Below are 19815 nucleotides of genomic sequence, written 5' to 3'. Positions count from 1 at the left end.
AGGAGAGGAAAAAAAAACTAGTTATTATGTTGGTCAAAATTAACTAATTCGCCGTTAAATATAACTATAATTACGGTGAAAAGAGTTGCAATATGTGGCTTAGCTTTATTTTAGCATATCTGTTTCTGTATTCTTGTTACATTATACATGACTGCATGAGTTTCAATTTCGGTACGTAGAAAAAAAAAAAATTAATAGATTTTACACCACTCGTTGGTTAATGCAAAGAAAACTCTACCAAAAAAAAAATGCGAAGAAAAACCGTGTTAATTACACAAAACATATCTAAAAATTCAAATGATTAGTAGAGTTTCATTTTCAATATTAACAAACTCCAAATGCTACATTTAAGATGATTAGTTGATTACGTTATACATATAGATCTGCAACATGACCCTTGTCTTCCAAAGCTTGTAAACTTATGCGTCAGCCCCATGACTTATTTTATGTCAATAAAAATTTCGTCGTTCTAACTAGGGGTGGAAGTGCCGAAGTGGAACGAAAAAATGTAAACAATAATAACTCTATATAAATGTAAAAAAAGAAATTATGATGCAGGTAGTGCCGTTAGATCGTATAAGAATCGTGAGGTTGCGTTTGATTCGGTTCTCTCATCTAATTCACCATCCGAGTAAACCATATTATTTTCATCTAAGACTTGTTGTTTTACCCATTTTGTCAGCAATTCGGACTTTTCATATGCGAATAAGATGTAATCTTTATACACACGGCAACAAGTGCCAAATAGATTTATACATGGGACCAGTGACTATCAATATATACACCACACCATAAACTAGTCCTATATTAATTCACGATAAAACCCCTCAAGAAGCTGTTCCATTAGATCGTCGAGTCTCAAGTTCGTGCTCAGCAACCACAACACATGAGTCTGCTTCAAGCAATGGAACCGAACTGTTCACCTTCTTATGTATCTCACCGGTCAAAGAATCGATCATATCCGTGGTACAATGTACATCAGGTGCAATCCCTACTTGATCAATTTCGTGTAGAGACGGAGACAAATACTTAGCCACCGTCACAAACAAAGCCGACCCATCGTTTAGCTCCGTTACACTCTTGCGAAATCACAAAACATACAACTTTTCATCATAAGATCAAGATTTGTAAATTATTATTGTTTACACTTTACAGCTTACTTTATGTATGTACCTGAATTTTTCCTTTCCCAAATGTCCGGTTACCGACAAGTGTAGCTCGACCGTTATCGTGTAAGGCACCTGCTAAAATCTCACTTGCACTCGCACTTCCTTCATTCACCTGATCACCATTTTTGATTGAGAGATTAACTGGGAGTGGACTTATAAAACAGACCTTAATTAACTGATATTTCATTGTATCTATTATTCACCTAGCCAACTTATTTACATATATACTTACAAGCACGACAAGTGGATCATGTGTCACGGCGTGTCCATCAATCATATTTATAGGTGATGTAACCCCTTCCCGGTCAATTGTATATACAAGGGTCTCATCTCCATCAAGCCATAATTGTGCAACATCGAGTCCAGCTTTAACCAGACCTCCCTGAAATGGAAATGTCCAAAGCTAAGTGTCGTAAAATGAACAAACACACACGAAAACTCGTTGTAAAAGCCAAGACCTGAAAATTACCGGATTGTTCCTTAGGTCTAGAATGTATGACTGAACATTCTGATTCTCCATCTCATGTACAGCACGCTCCATTTCGGATGCTGCAGTCTGTCGGAAGATTTGAATCAATGAGTGTATATATCATATCTCGTTTATATTTTTATGTTTTCACAAGATTAAACCTGAGAAAATGCTGTGAGTTTGACATAACCAGTCTTTCCTAAACGTCCATGAGGTGTTGTATGTGGGATTATAGTACTGGATATTGGAGATAGCTTAATGTAATCTCGGGGTACCTTGACCTTCACATATATGAGATGCACTTATTTAGTAAGTAACCGAACAAATCTAAAATAATCAGCGGAAATTATACCTCTCTGATACCAGAATCTGTCCCTGATCCATTCACCTGCAAGACAAGACAATAACTTACATGGTTTGATTTCAACTATACAGAGTTTTCAACAAAGAGAATGCAGAGGGAACAAATAGAGAAGACAAAAAATAGTACACTTTTAAGTTTTATGGTAACAAACGTTCCAACTCGGCCTCTCAGCTTCTGTGCTGCTGCTTCACTATCAATACCATCCATTTTCTCACCTGAAATCTCATAAGAAACAGCAGAGTTGTAGCCAATTTCCAGATATACAAAAAGTTACTACGGATAAGGACCAATGTACCATTTATCTCGACTAATTCCTCGCCTTCATTTATTCCAGCACGATCTGCCGGGCTACCTTCTATGCAAGACATAACAACCTACATTGGACTCTACCATGAAACAAAATCGATATCTACTTCATGTTTAGAAAATGAAAAATTAGGTATTGCAAAAAAGTCTCAAGATGTGTTTGGTCACACTAACCAAGTGACCTGTTCTTGGTTCTGTGTTTATGAAAAGGCCAACACCTTGGAGATTTCCATCGCTGCCAATTCTAAAACTTTGGTACTCCTGCAAGTCATAATGCATCAAATCATGTCCAGAAACACTAATGGAAGAATCAAAATTTGTAAAATTACCTTTGGGCTAATGAGTCGAGTAAAGGGATCACCAAGCGTAGAGAGCATAGCTTTGATCTTTCCGTAAACAGCATCAGCTGATCTTAAAGGAAACATTTCCACCATTGTCTGCTGCAACTTAGAATCCCAATCTGCAAATATCAAAAACACTTTCCTCAAGAGAAACATTTTACAAAAATTTCACACAAAATTCATCAAAATCTGAACTTTACCCTGATGATTAAAAGTTGGGTCGACGAATGTTTCTCTAATCAAACCCCAAGCTTCCACAAGAGTTCTCTGTACTGTTCTAACCTTAAACAAAACATAAAAATCCAAACTTGATTACTCAGAGACGTTACAAAAACAGAGAAACAGAGCTCAATCTCACTGAGGCTAACACTGTAAGCGTTCTGAAGTTGATCTGGCGAATTCTATCTACCAAGACCTCGCTATGGGTTAACTGGGTTCACCACCACCTCATTCGCAGTGGATCTTTCTGGTCAGAGAAACAAAACACTGTGGTTGGTTCTTGGATATGGAAGAAGCTTCTGAAGTATCGGGATCTAGCAAAACAGTTTCACTGCGTAGAAGTACATAACGGCGAGTCCACTTCGTTCTGGTTCGACAACTGGAGCTCTTTGGGCCGTCTGTATGAGGCAGTGGGGGACCGTGGCTGCATGACTATGGGAATACCAATCTCAAGTACGGTAGCTGAAGCAATGGAGATGACTGGACGAAGGAGAACACGTAACAGCTTCCTCTGTTTGATAGAAGACGAAATCCATAAGAAACAATTGGCTCGTGTTCATGATCGACAGGATATTTCTTTGTGGAAACGCAAAAGTAATACATATCACAAGAAGTTCGTGTCAAAGGACACATGGTTCCACATCCATAGTGTGCACCCAATTATGGCAGAAGCTAGAGTGATCTGGTTCCCTCAAGCAACTCCACGGTTGATGGTGAAGAACAGACTCGCAACAGGAGAAAAGATGGCAACATGGAACACCACTGCAAATACAGGATGCATTTTCTGCAATAACCCAACGGAGACAAGAGCGCATTTGTTCTTCGACTGTCCATACTCGCGGCAGGTTTGGGAGTCGCTGGTTATCCGACTTCTTCAGCACAAGTACACCACGGACTGGACGCAAGTGATACACCTACTCACAGGAAACAATTTGGACAAGACTCACTTGTTTTTGCTCAACTACACTTTTCAAAATGTTATCCACTCCATTTGGAGGGAGAGAAATGACACGCGCCATGGAGAACCACCATCACCAGTGGAGAAGCTGGTGAAGTTGATTGATAAAAATGTCCGCAATAGACTAAGCACAATGTCTGATGTCGATGGCACATTCATTCAGGCTTGGTTTGCAACAAGATTTCATTAAATTGTCAGGGTTGTTTTTAAGCAAAACAGGATCTAAACAAAGTTTTGTATCATTAGTGTAAAATGTTTATTTTTTTTTGAATATAATTTAACATTAAATTCAAAAAAAAAAAAAAAAAACAGAGCTGAATGAAAAAGCTCACCTCACGAGCACGTGAAACAGGGAAAGCGATCGTCAGAGACTCAGCTAGTGCCGGAGAATCACAACATAAAGAAACCGCTACTGCAGCTGCGGCGGCGCAACCGAGCAATCTTCTTCCAAGGATACTGTTCTCCATTATCACGCCATGGCTCCCTGACTCGGTAGTCTTGGTCTCTGTTTCGAACCCTAGACGCGAAGACGATGCAAGATAAGAACGTTTCTTGTAACGATTGAAGCTCGAGAATCGAAGAATCGGAGACGAAATCGAATTAGGTTTCCGAGAATTGGGGAAGTGTAACAGAGGTAGATCAAGTTTTAGGGTTACAGTTTTTTCCATTATTTCAAGTTTGAACTTTAAAGAAGAAACTTGAATCAGTATGAATCAATCCAGTTAACCGAGTGAGGAATATGTAAAAATAGGTATTATTATTGGCTATAATGACGTGTTTAAGAAGTTTACGACTGTTACTAAAAACAAATTGTGGAAGATTCTTTATGTTAGGTAGGTCCACTTGAATCTTTGTGGCTTAGAGATATTGTTACTGTTGCGTATCTAAGCTAAAGAACTGAAACTAAGATCTACATGTGTTGTGACTGACGTTATGTCAGTGATTCATCAGATGAGCTGTGGACATGGTAACGTCAGTGATGTATCAGATCAGATGATCTGTGGACATGGATGCACCAAAGAGAGTCATAATCTGTTTTATCTGAATATGGGCTGGACTATTGACATACAAATCGAATCATAAGGCCCGATTTAGTTTCGGTTTGGGCTTGAGACCGGAACATTCAGATTATGGGGAACTCAATCTGTTATTTTGGTTGATTTGTTGTCGTTCAATTAACAATAATAAATTTGACAAGATTAACTAATCCTTTGGGCTAAATTATCGTGTCCTTAGCTTGATGATATTTCAAGTGTTGCTTTGGATCATAATAAAATCACAAAATACCTCAAAATTTTGTCAAAGCTCCATATCTCTTTAATTTGATATGAATTCAATATCCTCATAAAACGAAAAAAGTTATATAACCATGGAAAATTTGACAATATCTCGTAAACAGTTGATCAAGCATTCATTATAAATATATATTGCAAGTTTTGAATTTCTATAAAAAGGTAATACACAGTGAATAACTTGTTTTTGGGCATGCACATCATAGATGATCACCATCCACCATGACACGTGAATGCAATTAAAGTGGTACATGTGCATGCATCGGGAAAAAACGATCAATTTTTTGGAACTGAAATTTAGGGTTTTGACTTTATGATGGATGGAATGTTTAGAAGATGGACATACACTTCATCTCCAAATTGATTGCTTCCCCTTTGGAAGGTAAATTTTTTTATTGTAAGTATGGGGTTCTTCATAATTCATAAACCCATCCCTCTCGTATTTTGTCTTTCACATTAGTCCCAACGTGAACGTACCCTTTTGTTATGAGTTCCGAGACCAAAATTCTTGATTAATGGTTTTATTTTTACCGATATATATATATATTAAGTACTACTAATATTCATCATCACACAGATCTAGAGATTTACATTTGCTTATAACTAAAAAAGATATGGATTTTTCCATGGTAGCTAAGCGTTTGGGGAAGTGCATCGTCGGTTGAAACTAATTTCGATAGCTGTGATCTTTCTTTTTTTTTAACTATTTCTATATGACTACATCTGTGGATTATTGGAACGAAACTAGCTAGTATCAGATTACAAAGAGATAATATAATTCACAAAATAATTTATAAAATATCCAAACTCAAGTTTTTATGTCTATTATATACACATCTTTGATTACTATATCATAAAACATCATTATTTTCAAAAGAAAAATTACAAGCATAGTCGAACTCACCTAGTAATTAACACGCAGATGTGGTCCTATTTTTGGGTCTATCTATATAATAGTACTCATTAGAAGAAAAAAAACAAAATATAAAAAAATAACCAAATACCCCTTACAAAAAGGAAAATATGACCAAGTAGCTTTTCTTTTTAAAAAGAACAGTAAGAAATTCATCTTTTAATTTTGGTTGGTTTCATGAAAAGTAATTGAACAAAAAAGAAAACAAAGGAGGTATGGGAAAGTAGATAAAGACATATTTCACTTAAAGCACATTGTTGCAGACAAAAAGAGAGGGTTGAAAATAAAAGACAAAAATAAAGGAAAAACAAAATAAACGAGCAAATTGAAAAAAAAAAATTATGTGAGAGAGAGGATAACATACCTGCTCTTATCAAATTCCACACTGTTCATAAAAGAAAAGAGTACCTGAATGAAAATACCTTCACTGACAATTTACTTATGTTATGTGGTCCATTTTTTTCTTGTTGTCAATATATATTGCAAACGGAAGTAACATACCGAAACTATAAATGTGAAAATACAGTTGACCAATCTAACCACTTGATGAAATTGACTGTGTCATCTTCCAATCAAGCAAGCATATATATATATATATATATATATATATGCATCAAAGGTGAATTAAATAGTGTATCTTGTAGGTTTCAAATTAATGAGATTTTTGATATCGTCAAAATTAACCTAATATTTTAATATTTGATCTGATCATCTGACTAAGAATACAAAATTATTACTATGTCTTTAAATCGGAATGTAAATTTCTGTAGGGCAATATCGTCTCATAAAACCAACGATTTCTAAAACTTGTATCGTAAATATCTAAGTTACTCAAATTTACAATATTTTATGGTGAACTTAAAAAAATTATTGTACTACCAATTCTTTTTTTCTTTGTTTCTTTTAGCGTTGAAATGTTGTTGGAAACAATACTTTAAATTGGTTAATATGTCACAGTATAGACAGTAAGAACAATAATGTAGGGATGTATATAAATACACACTTTTAGGGTAATTAATGTAGAAAAGGTTGATGGGTAAAATTAGGAAAATGAGGGAAAAGAGTGAGTGTGGGTATTGTCTTTGGAGTTATGTTAACCTCAAAATAGAATCTCTCCTCAAAGTAATTGGAAAGACAAAAGTCGATGCCATGTCCAATCATATATATATATAAATAATAAATAGTATTATATTTTTTCTCTAATCTAAAAAATAAAAATATCATACTGTATTTGATTTTCTTCCACCTTTTTTTGTTTCTATTTCTTTCTCCTGATATCATCTGCCCCTACGTTCTGTGATGATCTCACGCTCTAGCTTCATTGCTTTGCACACATATACAGCCATATATGTGTATAATAATGATACGTATATATCAATATATGAAAACTTCTTTTTCTATTTGAAAAAAGTGTCACTGAGATTGAACCATTCGGAAAATATGTGTTCTATAAATACGAACTATCATTTCATTTACATTTTACAGTATAGCATAGTATGTATCTGAAAACTTATAGTTTTCGAAGATCCCCAATAGATGATGTTTCGGATTCTAATAGTGTTTTTTTGTTTTTTGTTTAAAGATTATAAATATTACTATAAGAAAATAAAGCTTGAGAGAAAAAAGTGTTTTGTAATATGTATAGTTTTCCTGAACCTTTTTATATTTCCTTGAGATAATATTCGCTGGTGAAAGAAACCCAACACTACATACAACTTGGAGAATCTACAAGGCATAATGATCAAATAGCTTTAACAGGAGTAGAAAAATTAAAGTTGATCAAATAAAGAATATGGACAAAAGAACACGCTCGGACAATCATCACGAGAGCTAACGAAACCTCATCTCTAACGATTATATAATATATTATTTGTATCACAAGAAAGAAGTGTTTTATATAAGAATATTTACCATAATTACATCGCCAAATGGTATATTGTTTTTAAATTTTATATTATGTACTGTTAATAGCATCACAGGTTTGATAGCGCGATCGATCGACTAATAATGCATGTGAACAGCTGGTTGAATATAATTGTTAAGTTTATTTCAAGCTGATTCTTGTTTTAATTGTTAAATTGAAATCTAGAAATGACAAGGGCCAAAACAAATTATTTAAGTACGTATACAATTTAACTTTAAAATTTTATAAAATTGAGATCTGATTACAAAATCATTTACAAGGAAAATAATCTTTGTAGAAAAACTAAAACAATCATTGAAATTATTTATAAATAAACAAAATTATCTGACAAAGTTGGAGAATGAAAATTTGAAGATAATTTGAGACTCATGATTGAGACATTCATGTTCAAATGTCTTCAAAGTTGGAGAATGTTATTTTATGCTAATCCAAATTGAGCTTGACTCATGATTAAAAAAAATGGCACATATATCAAACCTACATAATGCCCTCTTATAGGTCATTTTTTCACTTGTGATCTAATATAATAGAGAATGTTATATTATACTAATCTAATTGTAATATATATACTTCTATAATAAAAAGTTATGTATATATATGTATATGTTGTTTAATTTCTTACGTCGATATATGTTGGTTTACATAATTATTTTTTGAATGAATATATATATATATATATATATGAAAATAATTGATTCAATTTTTTTTTTGTTTGCTCTTTTGAGGTACCCGTGATTAATCATGAGTCAAGCTCAATTTGGCCTCTTTCTCCCTTTATCTTTTGCATGTTGGGGCCTCCTACAAACAAAGTTGTCGAAAATCATAGATAGCTACATTAATCTTCTTTATGTGATACTTAATAGTATAATTTTTAATACTCAAAAATTATATTTTTCCTTCATTTACGATAATGTATATAGACAAAAGGAATACGTCAAAAGAAGTTTTTTCTTCCATAATAAAATATATATACAGTGTACGTACGTGTGTGTCCATATTAAATTAAATGTGGGAGATGGAGATTTGAGCCACGGCAGACAAAGCTGTCTCCTTCAGATCAGCCTTGGAATATGAACAGTAATCGAGTTACTAATTTACATATATATTTGCATTTCTCGACATTAACATAGGAAATGGTAAAGTTATTAAAATATCGAACGGATTTAGAATATAGCTTCGGGATTTTAAAAAGCAGGAATTAAGGCCTTTTATTTAAGTTTTTGTCAGACAAGAAAAAATGTCTACGTTAAAACAACCAATGTATAAACTTAGGTTTTATAAATAAAATAGTTAATGTAACCCTTTCACACAACAAAAATTAAAATAAATAAAAATGTAACAGCATAATTACGGAAGAAGTGAAGTCCAATGTTCGGATTCCTTCCGGCAACAGTAGAAAAATCCAATTATATATTGCTCGGATTTTGAAAATGTCTTTTAGATAAATGCACACTCACAGAGAACAATTCAGTTTCGATATTCGAAAACTTCTTTTTAGCTTATAATTCGATAATTTCCCATTTATTTTTATGTTTCTGTTTCTCATCTATCTATTTTAATAGGAATGTAAACATGTGCTTATAAAACTTTAACTGGATATAAATTTCTAAATAAATGAGAGATATAATTTAGATAGCAATGCTTATAACTAAGTTGTAAAATTAAATTCAGAGACTATCTAAGATAAATTATATGATTCATATATATAATTATTTATAGAAAAGTGTATTTCTTGCTTTTAACAACTTTTCAATTTAACTTTTACAAAGTGATTTACAAACTGTTGGGCTTGTTTTATAGCTTAATCATAAAGCTATAATACGTAGACTCCAAAAAATATAATAAACTGATTAAAGTTGATCTAGAGGTTTTCTACCCTGTATAAAAAACGTTAGTTTTTAAGCCACTAGTGAAAACTTTTACTACTTGGTACTTGCATGTTATATCTGTCAACGCATGATCACTTACATTTTACGGCATTATAAGCATTAAAGATGAACCAACATATATAAATATCGGTAGAAATTTCTGGAGAAGTGTTGGGAAGATGAGAGAGGGGTCAAAGGAAGAGAGGTAGGGATGGTCTATTTCTCCCAACAAAGGGGTAGGATATTGATTGGCAATAAATGTTGTCTGAATCCTACATAATTTAAAGATGTGCGTTCATAACTTTTCCAGATTTTCTACTGTTTAATTCCAGCTTGTGACCAATGTAAAAAACAATCCTTATATACATTACATGTATGTATATACCTCTCTAAAACAACGGGCCTTGTTCAAATGTTCTCCGTGCATCAGCGTATTAATTTTATGTTTATCCTTAACAAATAACCAGAATTATAAATACAATTAGAACAAAACAAAATGACAATTCACATGGTTTACGGATCAAAGTACGGTAAATAACAGGGGAGACGTACAGTTAATGTAACATATGAAATGAATACAAAAGAGGCAAGCATGTGGGTTTTGATTGGAGGAGATGATGAAAGTTCGGTCATTTGTGTGAGAGTTGTAGAGAGAGAAATTTAGAGAGATGGTCAAAGGAAAAAATGAGATGTCAAATCAAATAACAGTAAGTGAGAGAGAAAAAAAAAAGAACTGTTGATACCATCAATCTTTGCTCCCAAATCTGCCCAACCCATCACACCCTTAGGGCTCCACTCTCTTCTCTTTTGTTTTTTATTACTCTCCTTCACATTACTTTGTGCCCCTTCTTCACCCATTGATCATCACATACATGTACATACATACACGTGTACATACATGACTGCATGCATACGTATGCAAATACAGTAACTGAAGGAATATTCACTGTTTATACATAAACGAAAATTAGGTCAATCTCTGTGTGCGTATATGCCTAAGTCGAGATATATTTTGCTAAACATGCCTAAGTCGAGAGATGATCATCTGGTTTCGAATTTTAAGATAGGATTTTAAAAGTGAATCATATATAGATAAAAAAAAGGTGTAATGTTCCTTCAACGAGCAAATATGTCTGTCCACTAACAAAAAGGAGAGGAGAAAAACAAAAAAAAAGGAGCATATTGAAAAGCTCTTTGCAGGAACGAAAGCCTCTCTTTAACTGTAATCTTAGTTACACAATCATATCCAAATTGGATCTTGAATTCTACATTACCAACAAACTGACACACAACAAAAACTGTAACTAGAATAATAAGACAATCTCCGGTGATTTTGGTTTGCTTTATATAGTAAGATAAAGAAATCGTTCAAATATAGGCTGCATGCACGTTAACATATGCAATATTCCTTTGGTGAATTTTAATTCGAAAGTTAGTCTGACCATCACTGCATTTATAGGACAATTTTATGAGAATGAATCCAACAAAAAATTTTAATGAACAAAGTGTATAACATGTCATATATTACGATTATTAGCGGGAACGTTTTATATTTCCAATTTATGTATTCAAAACAATTAATTAAAAATATTATACAAATTAGCAATTGTTTTGGAAAGAAAAGCAGTTTATTATATAAGGTCTCTAATTTTAAACGTTTCATTTTTCAAGTACGTTTCGTTCCATTTTTCAAAAAACCTGTTACTGTAGTCTATAGAACCATAATTGCTATGTAACACAAGGTATTTGGCAAACACACTATATACAAACAAGTTCTGAAGTGTTTCTACTGTTGGTTATTTAATTAGGGTAATATATACATATATGTAACTAAAAAGGAAAAACCGACGAACGACCGTAGCTTTTTGCAACTATTTGCTATGAAATTGGTATTCAATCACAACGTATTAATTAATTAACTCTATTCGAATGATATTATATACATATATATATATATATATATATATATATATTTTAAAAATTATGTGCTACCGGTTTGGAACATTTTGATAAAAATATTAACGAAAACCACATATACATGTATAAATTTTATGTATTATAACATCCTCAACACATTATTTCAAAACAACCAAAACTATCAAAGAATATAAATTGGTATTTAATCTTCCTAATAAAGGTCTGCACTTGAGTAGTAATATTCTCTAGTGTCCATTCTCTCATTATTCTCCATGATGTCACTAGACAATTAAGTATCATAAGTATTCTTATACAATAACTTCAAAGATAAAACTCCACCAGAAAATAAATATCTTTTGGGAACAAAAAAAAAACTAGAATCTAATATATATTACTCAAATTAAAGATTGGAAATATTCATTTTGATCTAGACTATCGTATATATAGAGAAATTCTTAACATAATGCATGCATGGATGTATAGCATCTACTTTTCTAGTCTTTTACCATCCTAACAAATATAATCCAAACGTTTAAAATTTATCTAATTATTCTTCAAAACGAAAGGTAAAAACTAATGAAATGAAAAATAATATATACAAATAGAAACCATTGAAACCTCATATGTTAGAGTGCTACATTTTCTTGCAATAAATTTAACTAGAAAGCTAGAAATACAATTTAAAAATTTCCAAGTAATCTTGATTCATTTTTTTCTATGATCAATTAGATGGTATAGCTTTTACTTTGGAAAGCCCTACCTCCATCAAAACTTGGTCCATAGATTTAGGTTTCTTATAATTAATATATACCGAATTACTAAGTAGTAAGTACTGATACTAATTTATATAAACTATTTGGACTGCATTGACTCATGATCATTGTCTAATTGTTCTACCTCAGAAGCAGGCTCATCTTCTTCATCAAACCCATCAATACCATACGCTCCATGGCCATTACCAAAAGCTTTGATGTGATCTTTGAGAGATCTCTTGTGCTTGAAATCTGATCCACATATGCAATACCAAAGCTTACCACAATTCTTCTCATGTGTTCTCCAATCCCCTCGGACCGCAAAAGCCTTTCCACATTTCCTACACATGAAAGGTTTGATCCCATGTTTCCTCTTATAATGTGTTTGAAGTGTTCTGAAGTCTTTGAGAGGCTTTGCCCTTGGATGGTCAATATTGTTGCGACAGCCTGGTGCGCAGCAATAGCATGGAAGCCTTAGCATTCCTGTTGGCTGCGTTCCCCTTAGAGATTCAGGTCCTTTCCTGTACTGTGATCCATGTCCCCACATATGCATCTGTAAACAAAATCATGCAAGCATGTATGATCATGTAGAGTTTGAATAACTTATAGTAGTATATGTTCGAAGCGTTCATAATGTGTGCGTATTGAAACTTAAGCTTATAATATGTCTATTAGTCAATTTAGTTACATGTGTCTTCTATAAGATGTAATGATTACTCTAGCCAGCATATATATATATATATATATATATTGACTAGCAGATCAATGTTATGATGATTACTCTAACTCGCATATATATATATATATATATATCCACTGAAAATAATTTTATTAATTAGCATATCAATCAACCTTGAAGCAAAAAAAGAGAAATTAATTTCACGATAACAAAAAAAAAGAAAAGAAAAATATAACAAGATGTGTCAATGCATGCTTAGGTAAGCAAAGCTAAGTAACCTAAAATAGAAAACAAGATGTTGATGAGTATGTCCAATACAAAATCTTATGAAGCTCATATATCGAGTATATGGAAAGCCATACATATATCTATGTATATTATAATTGAATATACGTATGTGAAATTGTATGACTACTGTTATTTTACACGTTAGACATTTAAAGACCCTCATACAAAAGAAGAGTGACACACTTGCCAATATTGTAGAGAAAAGCAGCAAAACCACAGAGACTTGAAAGTACTAAAGACATAAAGAACATTTACTGTCTTGTTAAATCTCAGTCTCAGTCTTCACAGTCTCAAGTCTCTCGGTTCTTTGTAACGCAATGATTTATTCATGCATCAGTGAGCAAAGACACGTCCTTTGATTGATTTGAAAACAGTATGTAAATATTATATTTACCGATTAAAGGTGAAAACGTTTTTGCATTTTTCGAGGGAAATTTAGTGAGCAAACATATTTTCTTTGGTTTTTACCTTTTGGGGTTACTCAGAAAATGAAGAAAAAAAAAAGAGAGTCGATTTTTACATTGAAAATAAAACGAAACATATGCGTAGAGAGATATGTAAAAGATTTAATTAGAGTAACGAGAGTATGATGATTAGTTAAGAACCTGCATGTTGTTGTATCTGTTGAAGGTTTTGAAGCAAACAGGACATGAGAACTGAGTAGGACCAATGAGAATCTGAGAAGGTGTAGGGATCCAATATTGACCCTTGTTGAGTCTGCTGATTCTACAGCCGCCGTCTCCGCCGACGGAATCTTCATCGTCATCTTCTCCTCCTTCGGCGGCGCCGTGGCTGCAATCATGGTCGAGATCTTTCTTGTGATTCGTGTCCTCACGATGATGAGTGGTCCTCGAGGAAGATGAAGAAGAAGACATCATGAGCAAAGAGGCCATCTCTTGAGCACTAGGGCTTGGAAGACCTATGTGAAGAGCGACGGTGACGTCATGGCCATCGTCATCGAGGCTATGAACATCTTGATGATGGTGATGATCGTAGTCGACATCCATGGAGGTGGAAGGTGGTTCTTGAATTAGATGGTCATGGTTATGATGGTGGTCTTGTTGTTTGTTGGCGGGGCTGAGACTGAGGAGAGGGAGGGCTTCACGGAGAGGAGGCGAAGGCGGAGGAGTTGGTGGCGGTGGTTGACGGCGGAGGTCGCCGGATTGAGGGAAGAAAAAGAATGAAGAGGGAGGAAGAGGAGGAGGAGAAGGGTTAGCGGAGGAACTAGGGTAATGGTGAAAATGATTGGACTTGAACCAGTCTGTGAAGAAATTGGAATAAGGATCAGTCATGGTGAAGAGAGAGAGAGAGAGAGAGAGAGAGAGGGAAAGAGAAGGGAATAGTTTTGAGACTTGTGGGATTATCTTTATACAAGAGACAGAGATGGAGATGAAGATGAAGATGGAGATGGAGATTGTGATGGGATGGGGGGGGGGGAGAGAGAGAGAGAGAGAGTCTTTTTATTTTATTTTTTTGCAAACAGAGATTTTCTTTGGGTGCAAAGAGAGAGAGAGAGAGAGAATTAAATTACGGAGTGAAAACTTTTTTTTTTTTTTTTTTTTTTTGAACAAAAATTACGGAGTGAAAACTAAAAACCGACTTTAACGAAAAAGGAAAAAAAAAATTAACTAAAAAGCAGGTCAAATACGAATGTATATTAGTCTACGCAAAGTAATTATTTCGTTCAGATATGTAGGTCCTTATTCTTTGTAAAAAACTTTCAAACATTAATCTTTAAACGATGGTTGTTATGATAAAATAAGCATGGTTTAGGAAACAAACAGTGCGACTAAGACTGTTTAATTGGAATTCAGGATACTAAATAAAAGTTTTTGTGTGATTTTTTTTTGTTTTTTTTTCTGTAAAAAACATTGTATGAATATTAAAATTGAAAAATACTTTTAATCAAATTAAAATGTTCTGAAAATCTATTAATTTGTTATTATAAATTACAAATTACGTTCTTTTAATTTCTTCAGATTTTATTATTATTATTGTACGATGTCTTAATTTTCGGACGAATTCATAGTCTATCATACTTCAAACTACTATTCCATAATTCGTGTGATGAGAGTTACTACGTGTGTCACAACTAAATTCATCACAGCTTTTCAAAGCTGCACAATCAGCACCAACATATAACATACTATTACACTATATAACTTTAATTTGTATAGTATCTCTTATACCTGGATAATAGATACCATTTAATGATGTGAATAATTGTTGTTCGTATGCCATAGTCAAAGTCTGAATTTCACTGAGTTTCAATGTCAGACTATATATATGGTTGAAAAAAGAGAGTAAACTATGCTCTTGAATATGATGATTTTTAATGGCAATTTTTGACTAAAAAAAAAGTAAGTTAAATAATAAACCTCATATATATAATTTGGTTAATAGTTGTAGATATGATTATCAGATTATCCAAGGCCTATGAAAACAGGCTCTTCTATTCTGTTTATAATTATAGAATGCCTCTTTTTCTTTGTATTACAACTACTAATTAAAGCATTTCACGTCAGTGGATTAATATGTACTTAAATAAATGCAATATTAATTCATACAACTAGCTAGGTTAATATGCGAGTAAAGATAATATATCAATGGCCACTGAGGCATCGAGGATTAGGGCTTGGATGGAGAGTATTCGTTAATACGCTAAAATACCAAAGACATCTTAGCAAACATATATAACGAAAAGCTATTCGACCTTAATTACTATATTGGCTGTATGGAATATTGGAAATTTTATTTATAACCAATATGAGTGAAACAAGTTTGATATATGAAAATGAACGTATTTGCCCAAAGAAAAAAAAAAAAGAAAAAAACCATAAAGCATATGAGGTTCAGATACATCATACAAAGATAACGTAACTGCTTTTCGGAGATTGGCTCTCATCCCAATTCCCAAACAAATTTTCTTATCTTAAAGCCTTTCCTTAAAATAAAATAAAAAAGGGAAGAAGAAGCCATTTCTTATCAGTTTACGACTGAAGAATAGTTTTGATACACAGTAAATTTTAAAATAATAAGTCTACATACTGATATATGGACGAATAAATTGCATAAGATTGTCACGTCTTTCCTGACTCGTGAGCTAATTAAATAAAAATAATTGAAAATAGCATAAATTTAGGACACAGTTCTGATTAAAAATAAGAACATACATAAATATTACTATTATATTTTGGATAGCTTGACAAAAGAATTTTTTTTTTACAAAGGTAGACCAAGTGTATTCATTAAAATTTATTTCCTCTGTTTCATAAAAAATGTTATTATGACATATTTCACATAAATTAAGAAAATATTTAAATATATATCTATGCTCTTATTTAATAAATGTATAATTAATAGATTAATTTAGTCATAGACTAAAGATAACACTATTTGTGAAATAGAAAGAAGATTACTTATTTTTTGATGAATAATATTTTTCTTTCTTGATTGCCCTAAATTTACATGACATAGAGATTTAAGAATTTGTGAGTTTTGAGCTAAATGTCATGAGTTATTGTCCTAGATTTATACTAGTTTTTCTTATTTTTCAGAATATAGATTCGCATATAATGGATGTCTTCATCAAACAAATTTTGATGATAAAATAAACAAGAAAAACAAAAAGTTGAAAACACACATGGGAATTCAATAATTAATAAAAAATAAATTGTTAATCAAGTACGAGGACCTGAGAGAAAAATGGAATGTATTCGCAAAAGCTTTTTGGGGATTTTGATTGTCTATTAGTATTCTACATGCATTATTAATAGGGAAAATGAACCAAAATAAAACATTATTTAGTTATTGGATATGTTAATTATCATTTTATTTTATGAGTTTTATTAGTATTAAGATATTTACTTATAAAAAAGAACAAGAAAAAGAGAGAAGCAATTGCATTGGTGTGCGCATCAATGGTCGGCTTTCCCTCAAACGGTAAGATCATTGAATGTCCAAATCCCCACCGCAGATCCTGCCTCACTGTTCCTTTTCTTTTTTTTCTCCACTTTACCCAATATCTATATATTACTATTATTATTCTTATGCACAACAAACAATTCTAAATATATATTGTTTGTTATGTGGCACAACTGTATATTCACATCGATGAACTATGGAGAGGAATGAAATATTGGTCGAATAAAAATGCGCAACACAATTATTTTGGGCTGAAACCTTATTTATTATAGTCGGTGTGAAATAAATAAATAAAAACAAATACGGTCTTGATTTTTTATTTTTTTTTAGCTACGAAATGCAATTATATCGATTTGAAGAGAGCTAGTACGTTAGATTAAAGACAAATATGTTTTCTTCTAACTAGGGATGGTCTCACTAGGAAATTCTAGGCTTTCCTTCCATAAAAACGGATACTTGATAGGAATATACTAATCTATATATGTATATATATGAAAACACAACTCATGTTTCTCTGACGGTGACCCAAACTCTACCGTCAACTTTTTGCGCACCGAGTAAGTTATCCATGTTTGTTGTGATAAACCACATATGATGCAAATTAAAATTCAGTTGATGATGATATAATATGCGTATGTTCTAGTTTCGGTCTCAAAAGATATTTGGACCCACATTACCACATATCGTAGTACAAACTAAAACTTTGATTTCCATTATAACTATGATGATATAACTTGCGCCGGCCCTGATTCTCACTAAGCCCATTCAGATTATACATGTACGTGAGTTGGCATTTATCAAATTTAATTGGTATATTAAAGCTGTGATGATGATTAGGCACATAAAATTTAGCTCCGAAGATTAATAAACATCGTGATCTTAAATTTATTGTCACTATTATAGTGTTATTTTTGTGATGACATAATTTGGTTTTATATATCCATCATGACACTATTTATGCACAAAACGGACCACATGTTCACAGAGAACATTTCATGTTCACTGTTCCATTTGTAATGTTGGTTTTTTTGGCAATATATGTAGGTTATAAACATGAGTACTATTTTCACCAGTAACATCTACATTTGATTTCGACCTCTTATTCAATCCGACCAACCAGTTAAATATGCGAAACACATTCACACCACAACTTGATCTATATAGGCTATTGCAGCATTTAACTGTGCCGAAGCATAACCAATAATTTGTGTATTAAAGATGGATAGGCCTATATCTTATTAAAAAAAATATATAGTGGTTGAATAATTAATTCCGTTGTAGTTTTTTTTCATTGTTACACATTTAAAATGTGATATTTACGTAGCTAAAAAAGTTTCGCCAATGTCTGTTTGTAAAAATGTTGATGAATCCATTTAAAACGATAAACGATTGTACCTTCCGTCAACTAATATGTGACCACCATTCTGTGGAGTATAAAACTAATATAGATAAAGTAAATACTTGGATGTAAAATATGATAATGGAAAATACCTAATCTTATAGCCTATAATAATCATAGATACCTTAGTATATAACTTGAGAGAAAACATTCTTTGGAATTGATATAATATGGGTCTTTAGTAGGTATAAACTCATATTTAGAAGAGTTTCAACGCAATAAGACTTCGGGCCTTCTACAAGAAGCTGGGCCCTCACAAGCCACATATTGTGACTATTTGTATATGTGATCTGTGTTTTATAATGCATAGAGAAGGAGAGAGAAGCCATCACCATGGCTCTATGTCCCTCTTCGTGCTTAGGTTTTATTTTTGGATGTGACGTATTTATGTATATACTGTATATATATATAGGACAATATTTAAAATCTATGTGTCGGGTCATGACATCATTAATTCTATATAGAACATTTATATTGCATGTGATGTTTCTTATTTGAAACAGTTTTATCGATACTACGACTAAAGGTTTAAATAGTGATTCTGTTTGCTGAGTTCAACTGGTAGAACCGCAATAAATACATATTGTAGTCATTATTTTAATATTAAAATAGCATACTGCGGTTATTTATACACGCAGTAAAAAGAGTTGTGAAACGTTAATCTTGGATTTGCCGTGAATATAGAGTGTTATTAATTAAAAATCTTTTGGATATCTTAGACTTGTACAGTTGTGCTTAGCTTGTCATATACTGTAGGTAGGTTTCCTTTTTGTTTATTGTGTACGAGAGGTATCGCTCTTTCCATTTTTTATTTGTTGCTAGAAAAAAATATTTATAAAAACCAATTAACCCCATTTGTTTCGTTTGATCTGATCTTCTTATTAACCATGCACGTTTGTTCTTATTTCGTCCCATTCGTTTTTATGTTCTGCACAAAAAGAAAAAAAAAAGACAGTCTCGAAGACAACTGCGCCAGTTAATATAAGAAAAGCAAAATATATATAATATGTTGTTGGTGGGGACATTGTGGAAG

General features: G+C 32.5%; 2 protein-coding genes across 14 annotated transcripts; both read right to left on the bottom strand.

Annotated features, from left to right (window-relative positions):
- Positions 1-673: 673 nt before the first annotated feature.
- Positions 674-4775, bottom strand: LOC104699185 (carboxyl-terminal-processing peptidase 3, chloroplastic). Of its 13 annotated transcripts, none has more exons than XM_087453518.1 (13): positions 4159-4775; positions 3018-3782; positions 2850-2921; positions 2638-2768; positions 2483-2569; positions 2298-2376; positions 2129-2217; positions 1991-2026; positions 1800-1919; positions 1639-1725; positions 1402-1551; positions 1174-1281; positions 674-1079 (listed from the first exon to the last, which is right to left on the bottom strand). In XM_087453518.1, exons 4-13 carry the CDS (start codon positions 2740-2742, stop codon positions 828-830), a joined length of 1113 nt encoding a protein of 370 aa, XP_087309644.1. In that variant the 5' UTR covers positions 2743-2768; positions 2850-2921; positions 3018-3782; positions 4159-4775; the 3' UTR covers positions 674-827. The 13 variants fall into 13 exon arrangements, 12 of the variants coding, with proteins under 12 accessions (XP_087309644.1, XP_087309646.1, XP_087309642.1 ...); XM_087453520.1 differs by having other exon boundaries at positions 2850-2926; positions 4159-4565; XM_087453516.1 differs by having other exon boundaries at positions 3018-3990; positions 4159-4554.
- A 7542-nt stretch (positions 4776-12317) lies between these two features.
- Positions 12318-14957, bottom strand: LOC104792063 (zinc finger protein WIP2-like). The gene is made up of 2 exons (XM_010518090.2): positions 14065-14957; positions 12318-13045 (listed from the first exon to the last, which is right to left on the bottom strand). The coding sequence occupies exons 1-2, from the start codon at positions 14749-14751 to the stop codon at positions 12593-12595; spliced, it is 1140 nt and encodes a 379-aa protein (XP_010516392.2). The 5' UTR covers positions 14752-14957; the 3' UTR covers positions 12318-12592.
- Positions 14958-19815: the final 4858 nt, after the last annotated feature.

This window comes from Camelina sativa, chromosome 6, assembly GCF_030686135.1.
Source record: "Camelina sativa cultivar CO46 ecotype springtype chromosome 6, ASM3068613v1".
NCBI classification, from domain to species: Eukaryota; Viridiplantae; Streptophyta; class Magnoliopsida; order Brassicales; family Brassicaceae; genus Camelina; species Camelina sativa.
This window is presented reverse-complemented; position numbering and strand designations above follow the sequence as displayed.